Source organism: Mirounga leonina, unplaced genomic scaffold (genome assembly GCF_011800145.1).
Source record: "Mirounga leonina isolate KUSES-001 unplaced genomic scaffold, KU_Mleo_1.0 Mir_170, whole genome shotgun sequence".
In the NCBI taxonomy this organism is placed as follows: Eukaryota; Metazoa; Chordata; class Mammalia; order Carnivora; family Phocidae; genus Mirounga; species Mirounga leonina.
In genome coordinates, this window is record NW_023270433.1 from 3,993,535 (window position 1) to 4,017,641 (window position 24,107).

Genomic DNA, 24,107 nt, shown 5'->3' on the forward strand with positions numbered 1-24,107 from the left:
GAAAATCGTCCACATCCCCGCCCTCAGAGCCATACAAATTAAGACCCTGATGACATTCCACTACACACCTATTCGTGCAGAAATGAGAAACCGCAAATGCGGGCAAGGATGCAGAGAAACCAAGCCCCCCTCCCCCCCACATTGCTGGTGGGAATGAGTATAGGCACTCTGGAAAACAGGTTGACAGTTTCTTAAAAATCTAAACATACAGGGGTGCCTGAAGCCTCAGTTGGTGGAGCATGCAACTCTTGATCTCAGGGCCGTGAGTTCAAGCCCCACGTTGGGTGTAGAGATGACTTAAAAATAAAATCTTAAAACAAGAACAAACCAAAAAACCCTAAACGTACACTTACCGTATGGCCCGCAGCTGTACTCCTGAGCATTTATTCCAGAGAAATGGGAGCTTACATGTATACAAAAACCTGTACACAGATGTTTATAGCAGCTTTATTTGTTATAGATAATTGATATTTGTTATACAACCAAAATATCCTCCAGTGGATGAATGGATAAACAAACCGGGGTCCATCGGTACTACGGAACGCTGCTCAGCGGAAAAAAGGATCAGGCTATTGGAACACACAACTTGGATGGATCTCAAGGTCATCGCGCCGAGCGGAAATGGACAATTTCAAAAGGTCACCTACTCTGTGATTTCATGCACATCACATCGTGGAACTTTCCAGGGATTAGGGAATGGTGGGGAGCGGAGTCACTGTGGTGACTTTGAGGTCTTTGAGGTGATGGAACAGTTCTGAATCTTGATTGTACCACACAGATCTACACACACACACACACACACACACCCGAGCGCATGCCAAAGCCATGAAGTCTGTGTGTTGTACCAACGCCACGTTTTTAGTTTTGACGTTGCATGTAGTTATATAGGATTTTATCTTTGGGGAAAGCTGCATGAAGAATATACAGGATCTCTCTGTACCGTCTCTACAACTTCCTGTGAATCCAGCATTATTTCAAAGTACAATATTGTTTAAAATGCAATCAAGCATGTTAGAGGAGAGGCTGGAGCAGCTTCCTTCCTCCTTTATGGGAAAGTACCATAAAATTCCTGCCGTGCAAAGAGGTAAACAAAGAGTACAGGGCCCCAAAATGTAGGGGAGAGATGAAGATAGGGTTTGTCCAGCAATTTTTTCAAGTCTGATTTTTCTGTAATTTGTGGTTTGTGGTATTCGTCAGCTTACTTAACTTTGTAATTTGTTCTCTTTTCTTTTCTTGGTCTAATGAGGAGTTAAGTTTTGGGCCTAAATTTGTATTCATGATTTTGAATTTTTTTTCCTCAAAAGGGGCCCCAAACTTGAATATGTTCCAAGTTGGACAAATCTGGAGCTGCCCTCAAGTGTAAGTAAGATCTTATTTTAATTATAAGAGGATGGTATCTATAAATTTATGCTAATGCACGTGAAAACCCAAACAAAACGGGTGATTGGCCTAGGACAATATAGAAGCTCAAAGTTGACTGAAGCGCGTAAAACGTTAACAGAGCCTTGAGCACTGGGCCTGGGGATCTGTACACATCAGCTCTCACAACCTCGCCTTGGGTAGTATTCCAGGGCCTTCCAGATTGTTCTTAAGAAAGCTTCCCAAATCATTTTCTTATACTTGTTTTTAAAGACTTTGTTTATTCATTTGAGAGAGAGAGAGAGCACAGTGGGAAAGGGCAGAGAGAGGGAGAAGCAGACTCCCCGCTGAGCAGAGAGCCCGATGTGGGCTCGATCCCAGGACCCTGGGATCATGACCTGAGCTGAAGGCAGACGCTTAACCATCTGAGCTACCCGGGCACCCCGAAAGCTTCCCAAATCATTATCATCCCACATTAACTGGGACCCTGCTGTCAGCCCTCCACCTGCCCCCGAGCCTAGGAGGAGGTGAAGCAGGTCATTCAGGGCAACTCAATCCCAGCCCCTTCCCACCGAGCTTCCAGCCACGGGGGAAAGAAACTTCTCCCAGTGAAGCTGGAAGTTTTGATTCTTACACTCGGTTGGACATCTTAACTAGCACACGGGAATGTCTTGTACTGGATGTGAGCCTAAAGGCCAAGGGCATCTGAGATTTCACCAGGGTAAGAAGCTGACCCTCAGAGCAGGTTTGAACAGGATCAACAGCGCACCCCCGGATCCCCCCTGTTTCATCTTCCAGTCTCAGCTTAGATGAGATGCTCACGCCCCCACCACCAACCACCTCACCCCACCATCCCTCCTGAGATCTCCCATAGCCCTGCAGGAGACTTTGCTGTCCCTGCTATATAGAGCATTGGATGGTCTAGAATTCCCCTGTGGCTCCCACTTGTTCGCTGTGCTGGTCACATTTATAAAAGTGATGGTGTCTTTAGTAGGAAATATTATATAGTTGTCAAAAAGAATGGGGTGGCCATATGTGTAATGACCCAGAAAGATCTCTGAGACCTCTGTAAAATGTGAAAACACAAGTCCAGGGGAGAAAGAGCCATACGCATACACCTGCATCCACACAGGTGTGGAAGGGTGGATAAAGGCTGGAGAGAATCTGCCGATGATGGCAGACGGGGTTGGGGGCAGGCACAGGGCATGGGGCAAGAGGACCCTTCCCCTCCTGTCTGTTTACTGGTTATAGGACTGTTTTGCAATGAATAAAACAAAAAACAAGGAAGGAAGGGAAGGAGGGAGGGAGGGAGGGAGGAAGGGAGGAAGGGAGGAAGGAAGGAAGGAAGGAAGGAAGGAAGGAAGGAAGGAAGGAAGGAAGGAAGGAAGGAAGGAAGGAAGGAAGGAAGGAAGGAGGCGCCTGGGTGGCTCAGTCGTTAAGCGTCTGCCTTCGGCTCAGGTCATGATCCCAGGGTCCTGGGATCAAGTCCCACATCGGGCTCCCTGCTCAGCAGGAAGCCTGCTTCTCCCTCCCCCACTCCCCCTGCTTGCGTTCCCTCTCTCGCTGTGTTTCTCTCTGTCAAATAAATAAATAAAATCTTTAAAAAAAAAAAAAAAAGAAAGAAAGAAAGGAGGGAAGGGAGGGAGGGAGGGAGGGAGGGAGGGAGGGAATTCCAAGCCTGGGAGTTCATGTGGCCCAGCTGGGGTCACACAGCCAGTAATGGGGGTGGTGGATCCAAGCCCCCCAACCCCCACCCCTGAGAACATCAGACCAGAACGCTCAGCAGCTCCCCACAAGCAGCTGAGGGTGGGCCAGGCCTTCAGGGCCGGGGAGGCGCCTGGCAAGAGCCCAGCCCTGTATGGTTGGTGTTGAGGAGTTTTATTAGCATTTTCCCAGGTCCTAGACCCTTCGAGGATGCATCTTTAGGAGCCATTTCCTTGTTTTCTTCTGCAACTACTTTTTGCTGCTACCTTAAAACATGTTCAGCTTTTTTTCTTTTGAAGTAAATGCGATTCTTTATAATAATAAAAAAAAAAATAGGCATTTTTCTCCCACCCCAAAATGAATGATTTTTGCCACAGGCAGAGGATCCCCTGTGGTCACAATTGTAGCTATCCTGTCTGCAGCTTGCTTTTGAGAAGCTGGAAGGGGTGCATACAGAAGGTCTTAATTATTTATCCTCACTAAATGAGGTGGGAAACGTGGAAGTGGGGAAGCCAAAGCCCAGAGAGGTCAAATGGCTGATCCAGGGTCACACAGCACATTCTGCCAGCAAAGCCTGGACTCTTGCCCTCGGGCTACCGCCATGAGAATGCCAATCGATTTACACCGAGCTTGGAGTCTGCCAGGGAGCCAACTGCAGACAGAGGCGAGAGCCAGGGGGGCTGGCTACTCTCAGATAGCACCCCAGACCTTCCCAGACACTTGCTGTCTCACCAGGCCCTGTAACAGCGCCTGGTCCACACAGGAGCCGAGGCTTTTTTAACAATGCACATCTGACCCTGTCTTTCTTAACACCCACAGGCGCCTTCTCATTGCCCTTGCGGCGTGGGGCACAATTTTTAGGGGCTCTGTGCTATCTCCCGGACCACATCCCACTCCCACCTCCTCCCAGACCAGCGCACCCCCAGATCCCCCCTGTTTCATCTTCCAGTCTCAGCTTAGATGAGATGCTCACGCCCCCACCACCAACCACCTCGCTCCACCATCCCTCCTGAGACCTCCCGTAGCTCTGCAGGAGACTTTGCTGTCCCTGCTATATAAAGATCTTTTTGACATTTTTTACAACAGTTAGTTCAATAACCACCTGTTCCAGCAGGCTCTAAGCTCCATGGAACAGGGGTCAAGGCTGGATTGTTCTCTGTGCCCCTCCCAGCCTGGACAGCCAGCCTGCACTGGGTAAAAAGGCTGAGGGGCTCCAGAGTCCCACTCCCTCTCCCTGTAAGAACCCCCTCCCTGAGGACAGCTCTTCTCCTTCACTGCAATGCCCAAGAGGGGGTCTTTGGAAGATACTAGCTTTGCCTTGGGGAACCTAGTGATGGGGGCGGGGTGGCCCTTCCGTCCTGCAGAAAGGGTACAGCCACGGAGGGCAAGCCCCCAGGCCTTTGGGTCCCTTTCTCTCTCTCTCATGGGGGATGCTCTGTAATTAAAGCCAGCATGTCGGAGTGGCTCCTGGATCCCGAAACGGGCAGCCGAGAACAGAGGGCCCGCTCAGGACAGGTGGCACAGGATGGCAGCCCCTCCCTGAGGATGTTTAGTCTAGGAGGCCTCTGGCTGGTGTGTGTGGGGGGCGGTCCTCTGAGAGCCCACCCAGCCAGGGGAATCTTTGACTCTCAGACCCGTTCGCTATGAATCTTTAAAACCATTCAAAAGTGATTAGGGCTTGTAAAAGTCTATGCTTCCACGTGATATTGGAGGGGTCCCCAGAGCACAGGGGTTGGGATGTGGGGGTGGGGGCTGTTCGGAGTCTCTCCAAAGAGCAGAGAGGATCAGGGGGCTGGCCATACGCAAGCATCTGGGGAGGGGGTCCTGGGCCAGGAAGGCAGGAGGCATGGGACCAGGTCCACCCCGGAGCTGGGGAGCTTGGTCCCAGCGGGGATCCTCCTGGAGGCAGGGAGAGGCTGTCCACAAAGGGGTTCTGGGGACTTTGGGGGTCATGGAAATGTGCTGTATTTTCATTGAATACCCCAGTATCTAAATTTTTTTAAAGTAATCTTTACACCTGACGTGGGGCTCAAACTCACGACCCTGAGACCAGGAGTTAGACGCTCCACTGGCTGAGCCCGCCAGGTGCCCCCATCCCCAAGCTGGATAAATCTGTCAAAACTCATCAAATTGCACACGAACCATTTCAACATCTAAAAATTACACTCCAATAAAGGTGTTTTAAGAGAAAAAACTAAGAAGATGGGTTGAGGAGAAAATGACCAAGGCAGGAGCCCTAAGAGAGGAAGGTGTTGGTGAAGGTACTAGGGAGCTACGGATGGTTTCTGAGCAGGAGGAGAGAGGATGAGGCATGGTGACGGCCACACTTCACAACTCTTGCTGTGGTGGTGGGGGTGGGTGAATTAGGCTGGGATGGGGGCGGCGACATAGGATTTGAGGACCCAGGCCATTCCAGGGGAGGAAAGGCTACACATCCTATGAATGAGATCTCGGCCCTGCGTCCACTTACTCGTTTGTCTGCTCACCCATCTGACCCTCCCAGGAGCAGGAACAGCACCCCCCCACCATGGGCTGGGCGCTCTGAAACGCAGGGACATGAGCTCTGCACTCTGCAGCAAAAATAATGATAATTATCACAACGTACACTTCCTGCCTGCTTCCTCAATCCTGGGGACAACAGCTCTAGAGACAGATTTTTTTTTTTAAGATTTTTAAAAATTTATTTATTTGAGAGAGAGAGCAGGGGGTGGGGGAGAAGAACAGAGGGAGGGGGATAAGCAGACTCCACACTGAGCGCAGAGCCAGATGCAGGGCTCAATCTCATGACATTAATATTCTCATTCCAAGACAGGAAATCCGAGGCCCAGAGAAGGTCACTGTCTTGCCCAAGACCACACAGCCGGTGAGTGTGACATTTGTGTGGGGAGCCTGTGGGCGCATCCACCTGCAGCTCTCCCCTCTGCAGACCTAAGCGCCAATGTAGAGATGCCGTGGGAGCTAGGAGGCAGGAACTTAATTCAGCAAGGGCGTGGGAGGAGGAACGTTCTCTCTGAGCCTTTTGATGGATCTTTGAGGATGAGCAGAGGGTAGTGGGGGTGGGGGAGTGAAGCAAGGGGACTCCTCACAGAGGGGTGGGCATGAACATCCCATCAGGCTGGCACCGTGCCTCCCAGCCCTGCACTGGCCTGATGGGCATCGGAGACTAACAGCAGGTCAGAAATACCTCCTGTTTCAATGAGCACGTACTATACCAAGCCGCTGTCGAGCATTCCAGCTGCAGTCCCACTGATTCCTCATGACTCCGAAAGTGAAGGGGAACATTCCTGCTTTCCCATGGGGAAACTGAGGCTCAGATAAAGCCAGGAACTTGCCCAGGGTTTGCTCAGGGACACGGAGCAGGCAGGTGCCAGAGCCGGGGACCCCATGCAGGTTTCCCTGGCTCTAAAGAGTCTGCCTCCTCACGGTGGGGCTGTGCGCTCAGCGACCCCAAAGGAGGTCTGAGAGATCCAGTGGTCACTGCGCAGTGGCCTGTCTGGGTGGCCTCGCCGCTGGTCCTGCTCTGTGCCCGGATGGTAAAGCTGTGTTTTCCGTCCGACAGTGCTTCCTCTATGCAGAGAAGGCACTGGGTCCTGAGCCCGGGTGGCCCCATCCCGGGGGCCTCGGGCCCTCGCACACAGTTTCGAGGATTTCTGCGCACCCTTTCCGCTGTGTCTGAGCGGTGCCCATCAGTGACAAATTGTTTGCCCATAACCTGGCAGGAACCTCTCGGAGAAGTCCTCACCACCCTGATGTTTTCGCTAACAACAAAACCGTGTCAAAACTAAGTCTAATAAAGCGGAAAATGGGGAATAAAATGAAATGAAATCAGCTCTACTTGGGGTAGGCCTGCAAGAAACTTCAAATTAGTTCAATCCAATCCATCTTCGCTGCTTCGCGATTGATACCCCAGACCAGGGGTTGATCTCGGATGAAGGCACCAGGGACGAGCAAGGGAAATGGAAATTATCATTTGCAAACATTAGGCTGACATTTTGTACGTGCGGGGGATGAGGGCTGACAGCTCTGATTTGCCGGCTCGGCTCCTCTCTGCCAAAGAGCGCTCTGTGGATTAGGGGGGCCCCTTTCATGGCAACCCATCTTCATCTTCGCTGCTCATTAAAACTTTGTGGAGCTGGAGAAGTTGGCGGAAGAGAGGAAGCTGCAGGAACCTTCTGAGGGACTTCAGGTACACATTTGTTGAAAGGTGTTTGAGAAGGGAGCCTTGGGTCTGACAAACCGGATTTTAGTACGGCTATCCGTTCACAGCGGGCTAAAATAATTGGTCATCAGTGACTACTAATTCGGTTTAGTAGCCAGAGGCAATTTTTTTCTTCCTGGAAAATCAATGACAGCACGGAGTTCTGTTCAACGTGATTCCGCTCAAAACTGGTCCTTATTTGGTGCTTGATGCTTCTTCCAGTGGAGACAGCTATTTTGTTAAAATAGAATTAAAATCCATCTCTAATATACCAGGGGTCTGCTGCTCCCATGGGGCGGGCGAGGCACTGCGACCGGCCCCGCACAGCCCTGGAAGACTGGAGGGGTAGACAGTGGCCTCCGGGATGGGCCGTGGCCAAGGACCGTGGAAGGTCTGGTTTTGGAGGAGGGAGAAGGCCGGAGGGCTGGGCTTCTGCCAGAGGCTCTAAATCAAAACCGAGCCCACGAGGGACAGACAACAGTGGCACCGTGTAAGGGGCCCTAGCTGCTGGCACATCCGCCCGAGGTGTTCCTCCCTGCCCCGTGGGGCTTGCGTGCTCAGACGGGCTGGGGCGCCTTCCCTTCTCCTCCACCCCCTGAGGCTTCCAGAACGGGCCCCTCTGTCTGACAGCCCAGTGACTTCAGAGGCCGTCTGCTGAGCCCTCGGCTCGTGCCTACAGCAGCACTGTTGTTTCTTCCAGTAAGTGGTCCTGGCTTAACTTCGCCTCCACGGTACCAAAGCTACGGCTAAATCCTTTTTTTTTTTTTTTTTTTGCTTTTTTTTTAATTGAAGTTTTTTATCAAGATCGTTGTATATTTCACGAGCAGTTGGAAGGAACAAAACAGAGATTCCCGTACACCCCTTACCCCAGTTCCCTCGATGGTAACCCCCTTACAAAACTAAAGAACAGGGCGCCTGGGTGGCTCAGTTGGTTAAGCGACTGCCTTCGGCTCAGGTCATGATCCTGGAGTCCTGGGATCGAGTCCCACATCGGGCTCCCTGCTCAGCAGGGAGTCTGCTCCTCCCTCTCATGCTCTCTGTCTCTCATTCTCTCTCTCGCAAATAAATAAAATCTTAAAAAAAAATTTTTTTTTTTAAAAAAACTAAAGAACAAAACCACCACCGGGATATCGGCAGCGACACAGTCCACGCATCTCATTCAGCTCTCCCCAGATTTACTCGTACTCATTTGCGTATTTATTTCTACGCAATTCCTCACATGCAGGGGTTCACGCGCCCACGGCACAGTCGAGATACAAAACAGTTCCATCACCCCAGGCCCCTCCAGGGACCCTTGACCACCATGCCCCCTCCCTCCCACGCTGCACCCATGTGCCCGGGACCGCTCCATGTCACCCTCTCAAGAACCCCACGAGACAGAGGACCTGCAACTCTACTCTCTCCCTGTTTTACTGACAAAGAGACAGGTTGATGAAGGACTAGTGTTAATGATATCGAACGATTGGATGAAGTAATCTGCTCCGCTCTGCTACCAATATATATATATTTTAAAAATCAGAATTCACGTAAGAATCCAGATGTCTGGCTTTCCTTAGCGAGGCATTAGGTTGTCTGTTAGGGCAACGCTGAGCCCCCATTCCCAGGGGTCAGTAACCGGCCGGAGCTGCTGCCCTTCGACCAGGCGTGTGCCCGACTGTGACGCAGACCCCACCACTCCCTCCTGCCTCACACAGCACCGACTTCCCCCCTCCTACCTGCCGGGCCTCTACAGGCGTGTGAAAGTCTACCCCCACTCTATGCCTCTTGAATCACAATATGATGTGGTGACAATACTTGGTGTCCCTCTTTTCAAGAGCTCCAAGAACTCATTACTGATGAACTCACAGCATTTCTTCTGACCCAGGAGGACGTCGTGTTGACCCCACTTGCAGACGGAGATATGGAGGCCCACAGAGTGTAAGCTCAGAGTCCCTCAACGTGGGAGCTGGAGAGTGCCGTGCAGAGTCTGGGGTCTTCAGGCTTCACAGCTAGTTTTCCCATCCTCTCCCTGCCTCCACCTCTGCTCCCTCAGGAGGGGGTGGGAGAAGAGAGGAAACTCAGTCAGAGGAGGGAGGGTTTGGCAGGCCTGAAGGGGAAAAGCAGGGCCAACCTGCCCACTGGCCCAGGAGGCGTGACGCCTAGGCCCTAGGACATGGTTAGGGACCCATGGCAATGCTTTAATTTCTTTTAAAATCAGCACAGCCATGAAATATTTTAGATTATTATAATGCTTTTTTTGTGGAGGAAGGGGCTCAGGAAGGCAAGAGCGCCCGGGGGCTCGCGGAAGTCGTGCTCTCACCAACTGCAGGCCTGGGCCTGCATCCGAAGCTGCGTTTCAATCCTGTGGGGCCCAGAGAGCCTCAGTCTTGAGGACAAACAAGAATCACCCCGACAGCTTATCCCGGGTAGAGCGGCCTGGGTCCCACCGTCAGACTTTCTGACTCACCAGGCCCGGGGCCCAGGCCCCTGAGTTTTACCAGGGCTGCAGCCCCCCACCCCCAGGGGGTCCTGGCCCACGTGGCCCCCGGCACCCTTTGTGGGCGGTCCGGCTCTGAGCCTTTCCCATGCAGGGGACCCTCTAACCTGGCGGCCACCAGCACGTCTGTGGGGCAGGCGGCCTGTCAGCTCTGGCCCCCGGGGCCCGCTGCAGCCCCCACATCCCTCCTCACCCCCTCCGCCTTGTTCCTCAGTGTCCCCCCCTTGGCCTGAGGGCCTGTCTTTTCTAACTAGCCTGGAGGAAGGGGCGGTAATTGAGGTGCCGCTCTCCCTGGCAGGACTCTTAGAGCTAATTAGAGAAGAGGACCTCTGGGCTTCTGGTTATTTTTTTAATTGTTTGCGGCGCCAACGTAAAAACTAATGGCAGAGGAGGGAGGCTTAGTTAGTAGTGCACTCCTGACTTCTAAATTTGCCTAAGAGGTCATTTGCAATTTGTTAACATTTTTCACAAGGGTGAAGTCAATTAGCAGTTTCCCCACACAGGCGCCCGGAGGCAGGCGGCAGCAGGATGGGCAGCAGAGCAGGACCGGCTTTCTGGAAGCTTCTCTCTCAACCCGGAGGGCCTGCGCCTGAAACTTGGGAGCTCCCCCTGCGCACCTGCAGCGCACCCCCTCCCCCGCCCCTCTGCTCCAGGCACGGCAGGGGCTTGAGCCCCTCTGGGGGGAGAAGGCCCAGCGAAGCCAGTGGACATGACGGGGGACGGAATGCCTTGTGGACCACTCAGGCGTCTGCTGTGCAGGGGTCCTGGCCTCTGGGGACAAAGCGAGTAGCAGATGGGGCCTCCCTGCCCTGTGGGAGTGGCAGAGAGGGTGCCAGCATCTGGCAGAAGCTGAGGAGGGCCCCCTGCAGCCCAGCACCTCCACTCGCGGACTTGACCCTGAGGAATCTCACACGCGGGAAATGAAGAGCCAGCTGGACGTCGGCGATGGGAGACAAATACACCCACCCCGCGGGCCGGGGTGACATTTCCAAAGGTGTGGAGTGACAAAAGTCACCACACAAAGGGACTCATGTGTTCTGAAGCCACACAAACAAATATGCGTTATTTGTGGCGATCCAACGGTGTAGCAAAGGTGGGAAAACCCGATGGAAAGGATGCATGTTCCAACCTCAGGATGGTCCTCTGGGAACAGAGGGAAGGGCGTGCAGCTAGAAAGGGCTGAGAAGGGGCTCCTAGCTGTATTGGTTCTATTTTATTTCTTTAATAAGGGCTCGGGCGCAAATACAGCCAGGGGTAAAATTTGTGAAATCCGAGTGGCGGGTTCATGAAGTTAGTTATGAAAGCTTCTGAACGTCTCTGTAGTTTTGGAAGGTTTCCTAATAAACACAGAAGAAAGGAGTGGCAAAACGTTTGCTCCTCCAGAAAGCATGGATACCTATCATCTTCTGGCAAAACTTTTGACTGATTGCAAACCACTTTCTTATTTTCCACAAACACGGGATGGGCAGCATGTAACAAGACCCCGGGAGCAGGCATCCCAAAGCAATAATTTGGTTTCCCCAAAACCTCACAGTGCCTGAAATGCATGGCTTTCTGACTTTGTGGTAAGATGCTCTAATGATTATAGTGGGTGAATAGTGGGTGGCCCCGCAAAGATATGTCCTCCTTCTAACCCCCGGAGCCCATGAATGTGACCTCATTTGGGAAAGGAGCCTTTGCAGGTATAACTAGCTTTGGGATCTTGAGGTCAGATCACCCTGGATTATTGGGGTGAGCCCTGAATCCGGTGACATGTGTCATTTATTGGAGACCAAAGGAGAGAGACCAAGACACACTGAGAAGAAGCCGTGTGAGCACAGAGCTGAGCCTGGAGGATGCAGCCACAAGCCCAGAGCACCCGGGGCCACAAGAGGCTGGCAGAGGCAGGAGGGATTCTCGCCTAGAGCCTTCGGCGGGGAAGGGGGCCCTGTGACACTTGGAGTTTGGATTTCTGGCTCCATGTTAGGAGGGAATGAATACATTTCTGTTGTGTGAAGCCACCCAGTTCGTGGTGATTTGTTACAGAAGCCCCGGGACACTGATAACAGAAGCTCAGCGCCCGACAGGTCCAAGCCCAGGGAAGAGTTGCTCATCTCACGTGCTGGCTGTTTCCAAGTTGGGGATGGATCACCAGCAAGCCAACTCTTCTTTCCCATGCAGTTGGGCAACTGGCACTTACTGAGCATCTACTACGTCCCGGGCCTGTGCTAGGCACTCGGGATACAGCAGTGTGCAAAACCAGGCAGGGCCCAGAGTCTCCCTGCGCCCTCTCCCGCCCTCTGCCGCCCCCCCGCCCAGAAACAACGTGTGTGCGCCACGTTGCTGTGTTTCATTTTGTGTCCCGTTTCCTCTCGGTATCCCGAACACCCGGTGTGACGCCCAGCACAGGCGGGCACTGAGTGAGCACGCAGTACAGGACAGAAGTGACAGATCAGACCTTTGAGGTCAAATCCCACTCTCCAGCCACGCGATCACAGACAAGGGTCTCTGGGCCTCAGTTTCCCCATCTGTAGAAAGAGTGTTGCTACTCAAGGGTCATTCTGAAGGTCAGGGAAAATGCTGTGCACGGAGGGCCTGTCCCCGTGTCTGGGCCCAGAGGAGCTAATGAAATGGAAGCTGGTATTATTATGAATCGAACCTGGTGCAGGGTGCCTGGTTTTCTGCCATGAAAGGCCGCCTCCCTCCAAAGGGAAAGGGACGGCGTTGGCCCCTGAGCCAACATGTTCAGCAACACGCTTTATGCTATGAATTCTTTTGCATGGGGGTCTTGCATGGCAGCAGGACGGGGGGTTGTGTTGGGCTTGAAGCCTAGCTCTCCCCGCAGGACCAGCTGACCTGTGTCCCATGTCAGAGGGGCCACCGTGTCACTGAGGGGCAGAGCCAGCCACAGCCCAGCAAACCCTCCGATTGTGTCAAGGCTGGGGCTGCAGAGGCTGGGGCACCAGGCCCACTCCCATGCTTTGCCCACCGACGCGGGCAGGCGAGGCCCAGCTCTGGAAAAATCAAAAGCGGGAGAGCGGGAGCTGGGGAGGCCCCGAGGGGGAGCGGCCTGCGGCCTCGTTAGCGCTGACCCTGGCACCGAGCGGCTCCTGATGGATGGGGTTCGGGAGGGCCAGGCCCCAGGGGAGCACGGCCCTATCCATTATGGGCCCATCAGCGCCTCCCTGAGCCCTCCCTGCTCCGAATGCCAAGAGCCTCGGGCCGGGAATAAATCTCTGTCTGGGCCGCAGGAGAGTGGAGAGGGAAAAAAGGCAAAGCATGAAAAATGTCTCATTCCTGGCTCTGGCAACAAAGCCGCCTTGGAGGAAGGAGTGAGCAGGAGTTTGGGGAGGTGGGAGAGGTTGAAGCAGGAGCAGCTGGGCAGGGGTCCCAGAGACGAAGGAGGAGAGGATAGCCGCCCCCTCCAACACCTCCTCCCAGCTACTCTCCCTGCCTGGGCCTCTTTTAACAAAAGGCCCTCCAGGTCAGGTCCATGGAAGCAGGCTGCCTCTGAGGAGGGGCCCCCTGTTGGACCCAGTTTGGGGTGTCCCAGGACCTGGCCTGGCAGTGATGTGTGGGTCTGGGGTGTGAGCCAACACCTCCCTGAGCATGAGGGTCCTAGAGTAAACTGCCTGGACCCGAACTTACAAGCTTCCACTATCACCTGTGAGCTCTTGCTACAGGGACATAACCTCTCCCAGCCTCAGTTTCCTTGTTGGTAGAGGGAGGTGGTGGGTTACTCTGTGGAAAGCTGGGTCCCCGGGAAGGGCTCGCCCGCATCAGCTGCGGATCACTGTAGCTGTTGTTCGCGGATGCCATCCCACGGCCGAGGACTCACCCGTGCCCTAACCCTAACCCGTACCCTAACCCTAACCCTAACCCCCGGCGGCCTTGTGGATGGGGCTCAGGATGAGAAATGTTTTCCTCGCCCAGGCTCTGGCTCTGCCTCCCGGAAGCATGCAGGCTGTAGGTATGGACAGCAGCTCAGATCCTGGCTCTGTCACCGACTGGCCGTGTGGCCTTGGGCGGGTGACTCTCCGAGCCTCAGTCTCCTCATCTATAAAATGATGGAGTTGTAGGGATTTAATGAGATGATGCACCAGTCTGCTGTTTATTGAGGGCTCTGCTGCGTGAACCACCAGTCCTGCTCTCCAAACACACACACCGGTCCTCGTTTTCTTCTCTCAAGGCTCTGAGAATAAAGCCCCTCCACTGTCCTCGTTTGTTGTCATGTCCTTCGTACATAGTGGTTTCTCTCCCTCATGCTACCCCCCATCCTGCTGTCTCTGGGCCTTCCCTGAACATATGATGCCTCATGTTTTTTAATTTGATGCTACAAGTGTGGCCTGAGCAGCAGAATAGAGTAGGAAGGTCACCTCCCTTGTTCAGGACTTGCTACCTCTAGTAACGAGGCCAAGGGACACATTCGCTCTTTGAGGCAGCATCGCCACAATATTGATTCATAACATCAACCACAGGGGAACACAGTAGAGTCTGTTAAATGACACAGCACTCTGGCTTACCATCTCCTCTCCGGTCTCAAATGGACTGTGTGTTCACGTGCGGTAACTCTGTCTCAAAGCCGTCAAAGGCCCTGGACCACATTTGTCCTCAACAAAGACTTACTGAGAGCCTACTGTGTACCAGGCACAGCCAAAACTGACATTGTCCCTGGCCTCCAGGACCAGAGCGTCCAGGAAAGCAGAGAACTATTTACTGTCAGGGTCAGGAGCAGGTCTGGGCGGGTTTCTTGGCCAGTAGGATGTGCATTTCAGGTGCGGGGGTACCTTGCGAGATCCACACGCTCCCCCTTGTGGTCAGGCCGGTTTCACTCAGCCGGCTTTCAGGCCACCAATAAATCTGGAGTTGGTCTCCCCATTCAGAAACTGTCTTGGATCTCCGGATAGTCGTCTGGGAAGGGGCTTATTATTATTTTATGGGAGTTTGGGTGGGCGGCTTGGATTTTGGCCATCAGCTCTGGGAGAAACAAAATAACCCAGAGTGACTGATGGGCCCATTGTAAATTTGTAAAATAAATCAGCTTGGCAGAAAGATTCAAAAAACCTGTCAGGCAGCAAACATTTTTTAACAGCCTGTGAAATTTCCTCCATCCTTCACATTTGTCAGTGTCAGGCTGATGATGCATCTGATAGCTGGGTGGGCATCAGCACAGACAGAGGGTGGGCTGGTAGCATTTCCTACCTTTCCTGTGTTTCTCGTTTCTCCATGGTCTGAATGCGTTCAGCACCAGGATGGGCGGTGGGTCTAGACTAGACTAACTGGTGGATAAACCAAGTTTTCTGCCCAAGTTGCACATTGCTACCAGCTTCACATTCAGATTCCAAAGTGGCCCTTGCTCGTGGGTTCATTTGGCGAGTGTTTACTGAGGACCTCTTCAGCAAGGGCACTGTGGTCAGCACCGGGGATGCTGAGGTGCACAAAGCAGGCTGGAGCATCCAGTGCAGTGAAGGTTCTGGGTGCCCCATCAAGGAGTTTGTCTATCGGGAAATGGGGAGCCACTGAAGGGGGAGGGAAGAGAAGGGGCACATCGGAAGGGAAGCTCATTGTGTCCAGAGTAAGTTTAAAGCTTTAAGAAAAATCCGGACAGAACGGTCTTCCACTCTCTCTCTCTCTATAGGTGTACACAGATTCTGTCTCACCCCCCTCTAGTGCAGAGAAAGCTTGGGGAGCATCTCCACCCGTGTTACCTCCATCCTTGTGTTTGTTAGGCAGGTAGGTCAGTGCCATGGTCACCATCACGAGTGTTCGGACCAGACCAATCCCCATCCCAGCGCAGAGCAGCCAGGGGCAAATAACGTCACCTCTCTGACCCTCTGTCTCTTCTTCTGTAAGATGGGATGTGAGAGTCTCAACCTGGCACTCACTGAGCTGTTCAGAGTCATTTAGGGAGAGGGTGCATCAGAGGCGCTCAGGCCTGACATGTAATTATAACAATAATACATGTTTGCCATTATGAGTTCAGAGCAGGGGCCTCCTACCTTTCATCTGGCCCATGTCATACACAGACATGCAGGAGGGGGCTGTTCGCTTATCGACTGAGTGATGGATCCTCCTGCTAGCATCCTTGCCTTGAATGTGGCATGAGGCTCCCAGGCAGGATTGTGGCAGAGCCCTGGGTGCCTAGAATCTGCTAGGAGCACCAGCTGCTGCCCGGCGCTTGCCGCTCCCCCCCTCCCCGCCATCCCTGACTCATCATAATCGACAATGCTGGACCAATTAGGAGCAGTAACAATTAAGATGTGCCAAGGGCATGTGAACATTTGCAAACACTTACTAAAATGCATCAATAATTAAGTGCTTCTTTAATAGTTACATTTCTGGCCTCCAGACATATCTGTCTATGGACCTTGGGTCACAGCATGCTTGGAGATCTGTGTTACGGCCCTACACGTGGGTAATGAGAATTTAAAATCCTTCCCTGACTTGAAGTCTGAGATTTGAGGGTGAGACGGTAGAGCCATAATGCATGGGCTCTCTCCAGCTGCCTGATCCTAGAGGGGTGGTCTTCAAAGCTGGCCAGCCAGACGGGGTATAAATCCTGCTCTGCCAGTTTGCATCCATAAGCTGCACCCCCTTTCCTGGGCTGAGAAGCAAATGATACATTGAGGCAGGATACCTGACTCAGAGGGGTGATATTAGCATTAGCGATTCCATGCACAAAAGTCCTGCCACGTAAACTTAGTGCAGAGCAGCTTCTGTTACTGGTGGCCCCTACCTTTATCAGAGGGATCGGGATGGCCAGTCTACACCAGGAGGCTGCAAACTCAGTGTCCACCAGGACCAAATAACAAAAAGGAGAGAAGGCAGGCTGGGCGGGGATGGGATAGACAGAAGAGCATGCACGGATTCTGTCCCAAAGGGGCCCTGCCTCCCAGCCCCAGCCCCTGGTCCCAGGCAGGGGTATAGACCCCGGTTGCCTGGCTTCTGACTTTTTGGGAGAAGTGGGAAATCCAGGTTTTTATATGAAATCCCCTGACTTTTTAAAATGTGGCAAGTCATTCAAACTTTATAATTACTTCATGGGCCAAACAGTGTCGTGGGTCGACTTGGCCGTGGCCCCAGCTTGTGACTGCAAGTCCGCATGGGCTCTGTTTCCCGATCATTGCTGGGGGCCCCCACTTCCTTTTAGCCACACCAGCTCGTGAACTGAAATGTACCTTTCCGATGCAATGACAATCTGCCACAAATCAGTGTGGATTGGAAACCAAATCAGCTAACTGGAAAGGAAATAAGCCCAAACTCGGGTTTGGCTCCCATCTAGTATGGAGAGGCTGAGGGGGCGGGAGGTGGGCCCCTCACACCTGTTATTTTGTCCATCGTAAGATACATAAAGGGCAAGAGGATTTGATATCGGAGGACAGGAGGAATAGCCGTGGTCAGAATTTTCTCTTGCGCGGCACTTGGCATGCTCGTTAGCATCCCTAGCTTAGAGTGAGTTTTCCGTGTATTTAGTCTGAGATGGGACTTTATTATTTTTTTTAACATATCTGTACTTGTGAATAAATGGCACTCATTTGTTTCTTTGTCTATTTATTTATTGGACCAAATCGCCCCAACAACTCCTCGGGTAGTCGTGTGTAATCTGATTTGGTTTTTTAACATGCTTTTAAAGTAAAGAAATAAATACAATCGAGGCTTGTAAAAGATGATCATTAGGAAATGGGCCTCGGCCCCATAACTTTAAAGTAATAGCCCCATTACGGAGAGGGGCGCTCATCTTTTAACTGCTCCTCGCACTTACGTTGTGAGGTGGAGGGGCTCTGCAGGCAGGCTGGGCATCTCGGTAAAAGCTTTCCCAGCAGCCACTTAACCTCCACTTACGAAGAAATAAAGCGGAATTGATGCTGATTTGGGCCTGCTTTGGGGGATATTTTTGCTCTGTAAAAGCCCTTTTGCTTGCAATTTGCTGAGCTGCCCTGTCACATGAGAAAGGGCTGCTGTTGATAAAGATAAAGCTTTATGGCCACGATATTTGTTGCTAACAGCAACCTAATGCAGCATTTTCATTTTTGTGCAATTAATGTTAACGTCTGCTACGAAAATTGTCATTAAAGACCATTTTAAAATCCATTCAATTTGCATATGCAAAGCCCATTTACCATCACAGAAGATATAGCCCGCACTTCATCACGTCCTTCCCCTGGAATTGTAGCCACTCGGTTTTATAGCAATTTAAGATTTTATATTGAAAGCCAGATGATAATGGATGTCCTTTCTGAGCCCAGCTGACTTAAACTTTTCCATTGTACGTGGAATAATGTAGCCCCAGGACCGGAAACTATGGGTGTTCACACTGTACCTCAGTCCCGAGGAGGCAAGGTGTGGAAGAAAGAGCACTGGACAGGGAGTCCGCCCGCCTGGCTCTAGATCTGGCTCTTGTCTGGTCACAACTTGCTTGGGAAAGTCTCTTCACCTCTCTGAACTTCTGCTTTCTTGTTTTATTTATCTTATTATTTTTTAAGATTTTATTTATTTATTTCAGAGAGAGAGAGAGAGAGGATGAGGAGCAAAGGGAGAGGGACATGTAGACTCTGCACTGAGCGTGGAGCCTGATGCGGGGCTCCATCTCATAACCCTGAGAGCGTGACCTGAGCTGAAATCAAGAATCAGATGCCCAACCGACTGAGCCACCCAGGCGCCCCTATTTATTTTATTTTTCATCTTTTTTTAAGTAAGCTCTATGCGCAACATGGGGCTTGAACTCACGACCCTAGGATCAAATCACATGCTCTACCGACTGAACCAGCCAGGAGCCCCTGCTTTCTTGTTTTAAATCAGGGCTTTGAACTAGGTGATCACTAATGTTCTATGTCTTCTGAAGTTTTTTCTTAAAGACTCATTTATTTAGAGAGAGAGAGAGAGAGAGTGGTGGGGAGGGGCATAAGGGGAGGCCTGATGGGGGGCTTGATCTCACAGCCCTGGGATCACCACCTGAGCAGAAACCAAGAGTCGAACACAACCGACTGCACCACCCAGATGCCCCTAAAATTTTGTTTTTAAATATAAGCACATCTGGTTGAGAACCCATTTCGGGGAGGTCAATTCATTTCTCCATGCCTAAGCCAGGCAAGTAACCGCGCAGACCTCCTGCACAGGGCTTTAAAGAAAAGGAAATAGAGACCAAACATAATCCGGGAACCCTGGAACACCGAGTTACTGCCGTAACAGCCTGCTTACAGACGAGGAACTGGAAGCCTTGGGAGGGAAAGAGCTGCGGACCATGCTGGGACTAGAACCCCAGGCAAACTCCTAGCCAGAGGTGCTCCCAGAAACCATGCTGTCTTGGAGACACTGGCGACCAGCCTGGACTAATCTAGTGATCTGGTGCATAGTGGGACTCTCTCTCCCTCTGCACTCCGGGCAGTCTTGGGAAACCTTGCCTTGCCCTGGAGGGACTGACTGGGGGCATTACTTCAAAGGTGGGTGAAGGATGGTGTGCAGACGATTAGTTAATCCAGTCCAGAAATGACCTTCCAGTGTGTCTCCAGTGTCACAGTCCCGGTTTTGAGGGCTGATGAATAGAAATGCATTTTGGGTGAGAGATGTCCACGGGAAATGGGAGAGCTTACTGCAGAGATGATGCTGATCTGAACTATGGGAACAAGTAGGTTTTACTAGGTAGGGCTGTGAGAAAGGGCAGGGGAAAAAGCCTACAAAAGTATGGTGGCTGACTCTGTGGAAAACACTCTGGCAATTCCTAAAAAAACTTAATCTAGAATCCCATATGATCCAGCAATTCCACTCGTGGGCAGATGCCCCAAAAGAACTGAAAGCAGGGCTCAAACAGGCATTTGCACACCCATGTTCATAGAAGCACTATTCACAATAGCCAAAAGGTGGAAATAACCCAAATGTCCATCAATGGATAAACGGATAAACAAAACATGGTGGATACATACAATGGGATATTATTCTACCTTAAAAAGGAAGGAAATTCAGACACCTGCTACAGACATGGATGAACCTCGAAGACATTATGGTAAATGAAATAAGCCAGACACAAAAGAGCAAATATTGAATGATTCCATTTAGATGAGGCATCTACAGTCTCAGAATCATAGAGACAGAAAGCAGAGTGCTGGCTACCAAGAGCTGAGGGGAGGGAAGAACAGAGAGATACCATTTACTGGGTGGGGGCAGAATGTCAGTCTGGGATGAAGAGAAAGTTCTGGAGACAGATGGTCGCAGTGGTTCACAGCAATGTGAATTTACTTAATGCCACTGAACTGGACATTTAAAAATAGTACATCCTACCACAATAAAAAATGATTAGAAGAAAAATTAAAAATAAAGAAGGAACCACCAAAAAGAAAGAAAGAAAGAAAGAATGGTGGCGGAGCCTGAGGAAGTCACCTATCCAGGACCAGTGAGATGGGGATGGGAAGGTGGCTTGGTCCACACAGATGGACCAAGATACTGGGTCTCCTGCATTTGGGTGGGACTTAGGGCAGCTGGACGCTCCAGGCCACTTTCTGCCAGCTTCGAGTGCTTCTATTTATTTGTACGGCGCGAGGCATAAACACCAGTGATTTTTGTGATGTTTGTACTATGACGTGGTTTGGGTTAGGAAGCCTTGCTGTATCGAACATCTGCTGCTTCTGTCTGCTGTTCTGCTCTGTCCTCCTCCTTCTGGGGTCAGAACCTCGAACTCTGCATCTTCTCCGCCACCTGCCTCTGTGGATTGTGGAGACCGATTCCAACCACCCACCCCCTCCCAGAGGGGGCAGGGGATCAGACCTGGCCAATCAGAGCATCAGAATCTCCTGGTCTCAGCAACTGGTTCAGAGGCAGACATGTGACCCAGGACTGGCCCATCAGCGCACTTCACACTCCCTACTGGAAGTGGTTGGTTCAGGGAGAGGCAAGGCTCTGAAGTTGGACCAAAGAATCTTAATCTCAGGTCTCTGTTGAAGTTTCTGCGCCCTTCCCACCGAGAATGGAACTGTTCCTGGTCATTTTGCTGCATGAGGAAGAAGCTTGTCGGAGAATGAAGCCAGGACTGGGAAGCAAAACCAAGACACAGAGAGACACACCAAATACTGATAACATCCCTCGATTACCTAGATCCAGCTATGCCTGAAGCTCTATACCCCAGAGCTTTTCAATCGTATAAGCCAGTAAATTCCACTTAGGAGAAAAAAACATCAAGGCAGTTTGAGTTGAGATTGGCTTACATGCAACCACATTCTGCTTTCGTAGAATGCCATGCCTTCCAGAGCGGGGACATGGGTTACATGTCTGCTGCTGGACCAATCACTGTGACCAAGGTTTGTGAGATACACTGACTGACCAGGCCTGGAACACTCACCCCTGCCTGGAGTCAAAAGTCATGCCCCACATTGTTCCCTAATTCAGTCACCTCTGAGCGCCCTCCCGCCCATGGTGAGGGATAGAGCCTTGAGTGCCAGCCACCTTACCGTGCCAGGGTCCCAAACGTCATATTTGGTGGGAGAGGGGGCACTTCCCTCTTGACACGCCGGTCATCCTGGTCACTGATACGAATGTCGTTGAGCTGACGGTAGAGGAAATTCTCCCGAGCAGTTACCAGGCCGGCTTTCACTGCCCCGCGGTTCATGGCGATGTAGTTCCGGGTCAGCTCGTGGGGGCAGGTGGGATGCTGCTTAAACACATCCCAGTGTCCGATGGCTGGGGGCAGGGGGGACAGCACCGTGGTGCAGCAGTCAGCCTGGGAGCTAAAGCAACTGGTGGTACCTGACGCAGAAGAACCCGGGCATGCACACCTTCCCATTAACCCGGAGCCTGCTGCGGGACAGCCCTGTGTGGCCTGCTGGAAAGGGAGGGGTCAGGATTCCCAGAGATTCCAGAGGGCGCCTGAGCATCCTTTGAGGAGCTGGGCTCGCCTGGCCTTTACCTCCTCGGGGCCATCAGAGGGTTGGTCCTGAGCCCCCTCCATGCTCGAAGCTCACACCGCACAGAACACAGTCTTGCCTGGGGACAAGGTTCCACACTGGCTGGGGCCCTGCTGTTTCCCTGCTACCTTCGACCTGGACCCTGCCTGGACCTCCCGATCTCGGCCAAGCCCTGACTATGGTTTCCACCAGAATCATGCTGTGGGGCAGACCCCGTGACTCTTCGGCTCTTCCCGCAGTGACCAGCCTGGATTGAGAGCTCAAGTCCCCTAGGGCTACAGAGTCTGCTTGCTCACCTTCGGGGACCCCTCCGTCCAGCCCCCGGGTGTAGAGTCCATAATTAAAATCAATCCCAGGCAGACTGCAGCTTCTTTCTCGGGGCTTCCCGAGTTCAGCCTGTTTGGGGAAAGACAGAAAGCAGAGGTGAGGAGTGGAATCCCAGACCAACCACTTATACCAGACTCAGCCACGGCAGTCATCGGATGCTCGCTTGGCCCCAGGCCCTGTGGGTGACCTGCAGGGCTACCAGGGTGTGGATGACAGAGCCCTCCCTGAGGGAGGCCCTGAGACACACGCTGGAGAAGTCAGCCGGGGGTGCTCATGCTGAGGGACAAGCGAGCAGAGTCAAGTCAGGAAGGCCCCTGAGGTCTTGAAAGAGGAGGCTCGTTTGTCCAGTGGGAGGTAGTGGGGCAAGTCGCTGCCCTAAGGAGCTGCATCTGGGGTCCAGCCTAGATCTGCCTGGCTGGAGCTGCATGTGACTCACCCGCGCAGATATGCTGGAAGGCCTGGCTCAGAGATTCACCTGGAGGCCCCTGTTGAGGCGGGGGGAGGCATCTTTCCTACCTGACTCTTCATTCCTACCAAAGATGGCTTATGTCGCTGTCACTGTAGCTAATGAGGATGTCGACGCCTCTTGAATCCTCACCTGCAGGTGGAGCTATGGTGACAAGGCCCACTATCACCTTCCCAGTGGCTGGATAGCTTTCCTCACTCTCTGGGTCCCTGGTGAACTCATCCTTGCCCCCGAGAAGGGGGTTGTAGGAACAAAATTGCCCTATCACCGACCACACGACTTTTTATAGGCAGGGAAGCGGACGCCTAGAGAGACAGTCATGATCCCTGGCTCCTAAGGGATGGGCTGGGATTCACAAGCTGGTGTGTTTGGCCCCCAGCCAGGGCTCTTAGTCATTAGATTAGATTATACTGCCCCTCTTCAGAGTAGCAGCTCCCTGAGGTCAGAGGTCCTATCCTGTATGGTGCTTAGAACATCTCCTTCTCTGCTTTATTGAGCCCTAGTTGGATTCTGACCGAGTCCCAGATACAATGTTTAGTCCTTCCTATGCTTCTCTCACTGGGTCCTCACAACCACCCTGTGAGGCAGACACCATCACCAGCCCCATTTCTCAGATGAGGAAGCTGAGGCATAGACAAGTCAGACGGTTTGCTCAGGGCCACACAGGAGGAAGTGGCCAAGCTGGGATTTGAACCCAAGCTGTCCGTCTCCAGCCCACACTCAGATCCACCAGCTAAACAAATACCCACGAGCCAACCTGCCGGGATTATAAATTCCCACACAGCCAGAACCATGATGTGTATTGCCTTCCCTTTCCTGGTCGCACATTGCAGATGCTCAATAAATGCCTGAGATTAAAAACCTCTTCCTCTGGGAAGCTCTCCTGGGTTGTCTTCAGTCCAGACAACTTTCCCTGTTATATGGCATCGGGGGGCCCTGAGCTCTACTTATAGAGCACTTTCAAAATTACACAGTAATACCTCTGCGGCACAGAAGGGCTTTGACAATATGACGCTCAGGGAAAGAGCCAGTCACCAAGGATGACGTATTGCATGAGTTCATTGACGTGAAATGTCTCAAATAGCAAATCCATTCCATAGAGACAGAAAATAGATTAGTGGTGGCTTATGGCTGGGAGGGAGATGGGAATGGAATGCTTGGGGTGGGGGTGTCCTGAGAGGTGTCCTAAAATTGGTGGTAGTGATGGTTGCCCAAGTCTGTGAATATGCAAAAAGCCACTGGCTTTGTACAATTTATTTGCGTGAATTGTATGGTATGTGAATTATATCTCAGTAAAGCCACTGGAAATTACAAAGCAGTTTAATTAAGTCATTAATTGCGTGATGATCAGCTTAATGTCTGTCTCCCCTGGTAGAATGTGCTCTCAGTCTTTATTTATTTTAAGGTTAATTTTTTTAGTTTTTTTTTTTTTAAAGATAGACCTTGTTTTTTAAAGCAGTTTTATGTTCACAGCAAAATTGAGCAGGAAGTGTAGAGATTGCCCCTCTGTCCCCTGCTTCCCCTTATTCTCACCTCTTTTTCCCTGTGCCCAGCATAGAGTAGATGCTGGTAAATAGGGGCAGAAGGAATGAATGAATGAATGAACGAAATGCCTCCTTGGAGACCCTATCAGTTCTCTTCTACACATTGTTGTCCCTCTTCTCTTCCATCTCAAATCCAGGCCCCACCTCCCTTGAGAGGGATGGA

At 51.9% G+C, this 24,107-nt stretch overlaps 1 protein-coding gene across 1 annotated transcript in view; it reads right to left on the reverse strand.

Moving 5' to 3' along the window:
- The window catches only part of CFAP77 (cilia and flagella associated protein 77), a 128,868-nt gene that overhangs the window by 32,737 nt on the left and 72,024 nt on the right, over positions 1-24,107 (reverse strand). The window contains exons 2-3 of the mRNA XM_035015549.1: positions 21,904-22,003; positions 21,155-21,383 (exon numbers count right to left, since the gene is read on the reverse strand). Of these exons, the coding sequence (XP_034871440.1) occupies positions 21,155-21,383; positions 21,904-22,003 (329 nt within the window). The remainder of the gene's footprint in view (positions 1-21,154; positions 21,384-21,903; positions 22,004-24,107) is intronic.